The 9434-nt window shown below is 38.5% G+C and overlaps 1 protein-coding gene across 1 annotated transcript; it reads right to left on the reverse strand.

The window, feature by feature from the left end:
- Positions 1-986: 986 nt before the first annotated feature.
- On the reverse strand, positions 987-6978 carry LOC139660051 (serine protease FAM111A-like). Its single transcript, XM_071538093.1, has 4 exons — positions 6945-6978; positions 3520-3577; positions 2333-2440; positions 987-2236 (listed from the first exon to the last, which is right to left on the reverse strand). Exons 2-4 carry the CDS (start codon positions 3544-3546, stop codon positions 1661-1663), a joined length of 711 nt encoding a protein of 236 aa, XP_071394194.1. The 5' UTR covers positions 3547-3577; positions 6945-6978; the 3' UTR covers positions 987-1660.
- Positions 6979-9434: the final 2456 nt, after the last annotated feature.

The following is a 9434-nucleotide window of genomic DNA, read 5'->3' on the forward strand; positions in this document are numbered from 1 at the left end:
TACACAGGCAGTCTATGCATGCACATGCAAACACACACTGACAACACTTCCTCAACAATTGCTGTTGGGCCACTAACAAGTGTTCAGATGTTCTTCTGCCAATAGATGCTGCTCTGGTTGGGCATTACTGTGGTTGCTACTCATTTTACTGTAATTGGCTCAAGTGTGGACTTTGTGTGTATTGTGCTTGATAATGTGAATACTTATCAAGCATACTGTATATTCTTCAGCATATGACTGATATGAAGCCATTTTGCGTAGGCCTGCATTAAGGCCGACTTCTACATCTTTAAAAAGCCTTTGTTTTCATTTCGTTTTTGTGGTTTGAATTTGAATTGAACGTCTTTTTTTTTCTTTTAGTCATGTCAGTATCATGATAAAGTATGAACTTGACCACGGTCGTCATTCTGTGCATTTTGACTGTAAAAATAAAAGCTAAAGGAGGTCAAGCAGGCAGTGACTAGTGGACACCTGGATCACAGCGCCTCCTAGTGGATTAAAGTCCACGTCAACAAGTATCTGCAACCTCTAGTCTGTGGCATGAACTTTGATGCCACTGCTATGACAAGAAGTCTTTCTGTACAATAGGACAGCATTTGTTCATATCTGAGGAATTGTTTTCATAAGTATCTGTATCATAATGTAATGGGTTGTTGCGAAAAAGAAGCACAATGGTTATGATAAAAAACAATAGGACAATATAACATTAAAATGAAATTCATTGTGCAGGAGAGGAAAGAAGCCCAGAAGGCTTGTTCAAGGTCACTACTCGTTTTACAGTAATTAGCTCAAGTGTGGACTTTGTGTGTATTTTGCTTGATGTGACCACAGCTTTGAACTTATTATTGAACACGATACACAAATACATAATTCCTGACTGAACATCAGATCAAACCCATCTTTTGTCAGAAAAAAGGCCAAGAGATAAGAATGATTAAATGTTTATTATCATATATAACAATTTTAAATTGATAATATCCATGTATTATTATACATCATGTATTCCAAAATTACATTTTCATCTACTAACAACTTTATTCAGATAAAAAAAATAAAAATAAAAATTAAAGGTCACCTCATATTCATTGCTGATACACAGATTGACTGAAATTTGAATTCATTTGCAATGGGCTATGTTTTTCATTGGTTATAACAGATGTAACCCTTCACCAGCACTAAACTAAACTATTGGATTTGTGAGAGAAATCACCGACTCAATGGAAGATCTGAAAATGACAGGAGCATTCTCTGTTGTCAAGTCAGTCACTTCTCTTACCCATTTAAAACAAGACATTTTTAATAAATCACAAGATTGACATATTTACATTTACATAATCCTTTCTTTTTAAAATGACTGTGACCATTGTGTAACTGGGAGTAAACAATGATTTGATGATCAACTGGAAAACACTAGCTAGGTCTAAGGCTGGGGGTAGGTTAGGCTATCTTGTGCTTTTTGCTATGCTTGTCCTATATCTTTTTGTTCACCACTGATTTTGTGATCTAGCTAGGCTCGCTCTCTGTAAAGTCCTCTGAGACATGCTTGTGATAAAGGGCTAAATAAACAAACAAACTTGAACTCGAACCTGAATCAAGTCCATCCATTACCTCAGATCTGGAAACTGCTCACCTGCTCTCTCTGCACCGTCAGTGTAACTAACTATGGATTTGCTCCTCGTGGAAGACATATCTTTAACTCTCTTCCATCGAGGTTGTTAACCTGTTGATCATGTTTAATGAGTAGGTCTGGATCTGCATTATCAGAGAGGGAGAAGTTGCCGAGGGTATTCATGAAGCGACCATCTCTTCTCAGAGCTTCTTCCACAGTGATCCCCCTCTCTGCATAGACACAGAGATACTTAACCTGTCTGATAATGTTATTTATAAACAGCTTCTTTCTTGTGGCGTTTGTTCCTCCCTCTCTATCAATGTAGAATGTAATGTATCTACTCTCTGGGAGTATTGCTTGCTGGGGATCTTGGGTCTCTTCAACCTGTTTACATGATATGACCACCAAGCCATCATCCTCAATCAAATGACAAGGAAAATGTGTTGCAACAGCAACGTCCCTGTCTCTGCCCAACTGAATTACAACAGTGTTATCTGCATAGTTTTTTACATTGTATTCATCTCTTGTTTTTAGAGCCTCCAGGACTGTGCAGGGCTGTTCACAGGTAATTCTGTACTTCCTGCTATTGTTGATGAATTGAAATCTGAAACGACGAGGATATCCCTCCTGCAGGAAATCACAGCAAGAAGATAAAAGTGAGATTTATGTGGTAAACATGCAACCTGTTTTATGCATGTAGAATGCATTACACAGTCTACTGACCATGGAATCATCATCCTCCTCCTCCTCCTCCTCCTCCTCTTCCTCCTCTTCCTCTTCCTCCTCCTCCTCCTCCTCCTCCTCTCTCTCTTGACTGGGTGCAGGATTGATCTGTGAGAAGACAAAAGGATTTAGATTCTATCAGATGCTTTTCCAGAGTGATACTGTAGACAGACTGTTTTGAAAGATATTTTCTAAAAATTTTGATATTATGGCATTTATTATGGCAGAATCTTTGTTTTTCAAAAATATTCACCATAAAAAAAAAAATCTCCCTGGTATGTCCACTGTAACTTCTGTTCCAGACAATGTGGCATAATATGTAAGCTTTGGTTTCCATTCTTAAAGTCTCTGCTGTTGAGTGAGTTCATAACTAGTTAAGACAATTGTGTGTATTTTTAAGTAAAAACTGGATAAGGTCTTGGTATGTCCTCATGTGATCCAAGCTGATACGTATTTCAGAGTCACAGTATGTTGTAGTGTGTTGCATATATTTGCACTTTGCAACATATTTTTTTAACCAGAAGGGAAATGATTTTAATGCTAGTCAGGTTGCACGGTCTACAATTACAGCTGCAACCCCTCATGCTACAGTAGCATATTACCTATCTGCTGTGGTCATCAGAGGTTTAGGTATCTCAGAGCTACCTTGACACAAAGGTCATAGATTTCACACACACTGGTTTGACCATCTGTTGAGGTCAAGTTCACCAGTTTGAGATTCATAATGTTCTGAGGTTAAATTATGAGGGGTCGGCGGTATGCGTAATTGTGAATGGATAGGCAATGACTGTGCAAAGACTTTGGTCATGACACAGTGAGATGAGTTGGTCCTTGGTTGAGAACTGAGGGTGTGCAGAACACTCTCACTGGACCCAACTGACTGTAATGAACCTAAAAAATTTGTAAGTGGAGGAAGAGGGACACAAGAAATGGGTGAACTGAGGAGAACAGTAAAGTACCTCAGATATACTAAAGGTGGTGAGTTCTGATTGGTTGAGTGATTGATTGGTGGCGCTCTACCCCCTAGGGTGCGCCCCAAGGTGCTGCAGGTATTTAAAGACAGTGTGGTGGTATAGGCAGCGTATAGAACATATAGAATCTCTCCTCCCAAACCTCAGTCATAAGCTCCATAAAAAGCTTCTCCAATATCAATACATGAATTCTGTGAGGACTGTATAGCAATTTACCGTCAGTTTGCTGAGTTTCTCTTCCATGTTTTGAGGATTCAGGGAAGTCGACTCTGTCCTGTACAAAGAATTGACATGTTCAGCACCCACAAGATATTTGATCATTATTAGTAGTAGTAGTATTAGTAATAGTAGTAGTACTAGTAATATAAAGGAATGTGTATTAAGAGGTTCAATAAAATACAGTGTTTGTACACTGTGAAAGGCTGCCAGTGGTTTAGTGCTTTGTAAACAGGCGTGTACATTCTATAGCAGTTAGCTGAACAAAATAATTTGGACAAACCTTCCTCTCTTTTGTGTTGCCCTCTTATTCATTTATTTTTTTTATTTAGACAACCACAGAGAGCAGGATATGTGTTGAAGATGAGCCCTGTGCTTCACACACCTTCATATTTAACATTCCATCTGAAGATTTGGTGACTACACACTGATTATTTCAACCTACTCCAACAGGAAGCCTTCCCCCAGTGTACAAAGAGGAAATACGTTTTTGATAAACCCTGATTGTGAGATTGATAATCGTGAACGCCAGCAGTGCCACAGCAGTAGACCACTCTGCACGACTAAAATGCAGTAAATGCTAGCAGAACGTCAATGGAAAGCCTCAGTAAAGCATATAGCATCTTTGTTGCTATAGCTACCTAGATGACACAAACCTAAACCTGTCAAGTGCAGTTGATTGTGTAGTGCAGATCATAGAGTATGCTACGTTGGTGGGCGGGACAAAACAATTTGATTGACACATGGTAGTAAACTGAATTGTTTATGTTGCTTGTGAAAAAATAAATGTCAAGGCAATCAAATGCAATGATAAAATTTGGTAGTGTTCATTTGGTAGTGTTTTAACACTTCAATATTTAGTTTAATTGCATTGATAACATTTAATATGATGGCATCTTATATCAAAATGTAGCTGTTCCTATGTCTATTAACTAGAAGTAACACATTTCCAATATCTCTATCTAACACAGTTTTATAATATGTTTAGTCCACAGACCACTTTTTTACTTTCAATACTATAAAACTGAAATGTTACCCTCACCAAAAAAGTTAGTGTGACTTTCAGATGTTTTAACATAGTAGATGAGTGCAGGTCAAGAAAGCAAACATTTTGATGTTACATTTTTTTTCTGTGACCTTCAAAGGACCAGAAAATAGCTGTGTGCCAACCAACCCTGGTCTCCACATGATGGGATCTATATTAATTATTTCTTTATATGGATGTAATCTTAATTGTAGGCTAATCTTGTCATGCCAGTAAAGTTTAAAAAACATGTTAGGGCCTACTGTCCATTGTCACCTGCTGAAGTTGGCTTAAAGCTGTCACACTAATCATTTAATGAATAGCACTAAATCACATTGGTCTTTTTCTTTTGTCTATTTTTCTATCTGTGTGTACCTGTCTGTTTCAGTGTTGGTGATATTCAGTTGCTGTCAACATATTCTGTCTGTTGCTACAACAATAGATCATTTCAGAGGGTTTTACATTACAAATATTTTTTAATCATTATTTCATTTATACTCTTAACACAACCACTCCGAATACCAAAGAAATATGAGAATTAAGTCTTCTTGAAAAAATTATGAACAGTTTCTGCAAAATAAATGCATCATAAAATACTTCCAGAAGATTGAAGACATGATTAGCTAACATAGTTAAGCTATTATCTAAAAACTTTCCTAAATGCCTCATGTTTGCTACCATTTCAGACAGCCACAGTTGTCTTGCACACAATGCATTAAATCAAAAATAGTAGTGATGCTTCGCTAAAAAGATATTAGCATTATAAAGGCAGCATAAGCCACTTTCACCATTGGTTCCAATTACAGTGGACCCAGGTAAGGCGGCTGCCATACGGTCCTGTTGCAGAACAGGAATTCTGTTGGACATGTCCCCTCTACTGTTAAATCTCTATGGATAAACCCACTTTCTGTTTGCAAGTGAAGAGAGCCTTCAACAAATAGGATGCAAGTCTTACTAAATGTTTTAGTGCATACAGACTAGTGATGCGCGGGTCAGGTTTTTTCCAACCCGCGACCGCCCGATCCGACACATTCATATCCGAACCCGCCCGACCCATTTTCATAAAACAACGACCCGAAACCGACCCGCAACCCGGGAAAAAAAAAGATTCAAGAGGCCAGGTAATTTTCCAAAGACTCGTGTAACTAAGGTAGCCTAATACTTCATGCTGCAGTGTGTCAATTTAAAACTTAATTTAGTCTAGAATTCACACCGGAATTCGGTGGTGACAACCGACTTTATGAAGGAGAGTGAATTCGCATATGTCTGGTAGGCTACACCATAGAGATATAACACTATATATGTATATATATTTATATCTCTATGGGCTACACACTGGAGCAGAGCAGAGTTTAGGCTGTGTCTCAAAAATTAAATAGGCTATTTTAATTCAAAAATTAAAAATAAAATTAGAGGTTAACAGGAGTCACCCCACTCGTATTTTCAGTTTACTTGAGTAAAATGATTAAATTAAACAGTAATCAACAGCTCTGGAAGATCGTACTTTTGTAATAGACTGTAGAATAAAACGTACACTGAGGAGACAATTTATGCTATTTATCTAGACCTGGATAAAGACAATAGATTTACTTGAATGAAATTTCTTATTTAAAAAGAAAGAGTGAAAAATAACATTGCAAAAGCAGTTACATAACATGTTAGCCTATTCTTCTTCTGCTATTATTATTATTATTATTATTATTATTATTATTTTCCCTTCAAATGGTTACATTTTCAATGTGCAATTAAAAATATCTATATTTGGTTACATGGCTTATTAAAAGCAGACTGCAGCAGCAGCAGGTTGGAGGCGGTGGAGTCTGGAGGCTCTGACTCGCTTCACGGACACAATAAACTTCACAACCTGGGAATATTTGCATTACTTTGAACTGATGGAAGAAAAGGGGAAGAACATTATTGTTACCTGTTACATCTGAGAACTGAAAGCACCTGCCAATGTGTTGTGAGCTATCCGCCTTTTATTTTTTAGACCAGACATGATTAATCGAGGCTGCCTCTGTGATCATACTAGTTTACCATAAAGACGATCAGACCCCGAATAAATGAAAGCTGCTTGTTAAGTAGCCTACCTGAATTTTCAGGGAGTCAGTTCGGTTGTAGAATGGTAGCAGTGTGTGTGTGTGTGTGTGTGTGTGTGTGTGTGTGTGTGTGTGTGTGTGTGTGTGTGTATCTTCAGTCGACCCTAACCCGCCCCACCCGCGGGTTTCGGATTGGCATCAGTAATACAGACAAAGACTTTTAAAAGGCTTGAACGACCTCATTAAGAATTCATTATCTCGTCATTACCTCGTTTTGCAGGGTGCATCCACCCTGAACAAAGATGAACAATCTGCATAAATCAAATCAAATCAAATCTTTCTTAACTGCCATCATACGTTACCTGGTAGAGGTGAAGATTCTTGTCTCTCTGATCACAGCGGTGCAAGTAGGGGTAGAGTGAAGTTTCTGTGTGGCTCACAGAGTATATAGTTTTTCTTTTGTCCAATAGGAACATTACAATTTGCTCTTATCCAATAGGAATATGACAACAACATTACAGGAACCTATTACACGGCTTTGTTGAATACTCGATTCTGATTGGTCAATTGCTATGCATAATGAGTAATAATAATGATGATTTCTATAGCCTGCTGGTGAGAACATCACCAGAAGACATAAAGCTTGTTAAGTTTTTAAGCGGGTAACTTGAAAGCACTCGACTGAGTTACTTTTAATAAACTTAGTATATCCACATATTAGATATCAAACTGTTCTGCTACTTCTTCTGCCACTCACAATGTAAATATCTAAGTCATAGCTTTTATACTTTTTGAGTTAGGGACGTTTGCAACACAATACAATACAACACAAATATAGATACATATACACACACATGCACATACACACAATACATAAATACAGATCTACACAACAGCACAACCCAGCAGAAATGACATACAAACATACAAAAAAGGCCTGTAATACTGGACAATATGGAATATGGAATATTCCATTCCTGGAATATGAAACAATGAAGATCAAGAAAGGGCCAACTAGGCTAAACCTGGTTAATTCTTTGAATAATCTCGATAGCCTTGGACCAGTTAATAAGGGTATCAACATCTGCACCATTGATTCTAGCAGTGGACCTCTCAAGTCCACAAATATCTAGAAAAAAAGTGAACCAGGTTCTCCTCATGATAATAGCGGGTTCAAACCAGTTCTTAATGATGGTTTTCTTAGCTGCAGTTGAAGCTTCCATTAGTATTCGCTTCTCCTGAAAGGAGACAGACACATTTGGATTGAACCCCAAGAGATAGAGAGCAGGTGGGAAGAGGTTTACCAATAATGCTTCCAACAACTGTATTAATGTATTCCCAGAAAGATTTAATCATAGAGCAACGCCAGAACATATGAAAATAATCCCCTCTCACAGAATCGGGGCATTTAGAACATATATCATTATCTGACATTTTCAATCTTAATCTGCGCTCAGGGGTGAAATAAAATGTATGTATGAATTTAAAATGAATTAGCTGAATCCAAATTGTGGACCAATTCTGTTCGAGACCAAGAAATTCTAAATCTTTTTCCCAACTTTTTAATACTGGAAGTGGTTTGATGTTACCCAGGGGCGTGTCTAGGGGGGGGCACTGGCCACCCCTGAAATCTGATTGGCCACCCCAGGTGCCACCCCAAAATCCTGAGTTATGACTGGCTGATGGCCATGTTAGAGGCGGGACCATCAAGCCAGTTCATTTCTTTTTCCAAAACTACGCTGCTTGAGTTCCAAGAAACACGCCAAGAGGAGCAAAGAGAAAATCAAATTAGGGATCTGTGTGAAAAAAACACTGTCTGACCAAACAGAATGCAGCACACACCTGAAGATAAAGACCAAGAAGTAATGTTAGTAGCATACATTTTTTTTAATATGCATACAGTTGACAGTGATGCCTGATAATTCTGGTTTTCAGCCTGGGCCTTGTATGGAAGAGGATTAGGGCCACATGTGAAAAATGTATTTAAATTCTGAGACTAATATAATAAAGTCAGAATTCTGAATTTAAAGTCGGAATTCTGACTCGGAATTCAGAATTCTGACCTGGGACCTGCCTACATCCTTCCTAAATGCCGCGCCCACCTCAGCCACCCCAGTCAAAATAGCCTGGACACACCACTGATGTGACCTGAGTAGAGCTTGCTGTAGGTCAGTGCTACTAGTCTGGACTTGGAGGAGAACATTGTTGAGTTAGGGCCGTTTGTTCAACACTAGTGCAAAACTGTGTTTTACAATACTTTTCTCTCCTTTGACTGTCACTATTCCCACAATTTTCACAGTACATACATACACTGTAATGAATTGCTGTAAATTTACTGTGGATTTACGACAGTATCTTACTGTTAACCGGTTAACCAATAACAGTAGATAACTGTCATTTATCAGCATATAACTGTATTTTCTGTCAAGATGTGGAAATATGCGCTATCATCCCTTTACAAGTCCAGTCACTATCCATCGACATCGTACTGATGATTGTAGGCTGATGTTTCTGTTTTGATGGTAACACTTTTTTTTTTTTTTTATTAATGAAACTGCCATACTCATTTTTGAGTGACACGTGACGTGGCTATTCCTGAGCTTGACTTTGGACAGCACAGCTTCAGTATGAGAGCAGTCCACACGGAGTTCAACCAAGCGAGGAGGTAACGTTATACGCTTATCTCCCCGCAAATGACACAAGGGCCCCGCCTCCCCCTCGTGTCAAAGCGTGTGTCAATGTTTACAACTTCGATGAGAGGATGAAGCGGAACTCTCCTTCTGGTCACGAAAAGAGGGGGGGGGGGGGGAAAACACCATGAGAGTGAATTGCGGGAACAGCAATCAGGTAAA

This window comes from Centroberyx affinis, unplaced genomic scaffold, assembly GCF_046629955.1.
Source record: "Centroberyx affinis isolate AG114_WGS23_722 - 3 ecotype Tasmania unplaced genomic scaffold, CSIRO-AGI_Caff_v1 ptg003206l_1, whole genome shotgun sequence".
Taxonomy (NCBI): Eukaryota; Metazoa; Chordata; class Actinopteri; order Beryciformes; family Berycidae; genus Centroberyx; species Centroberyx affinis.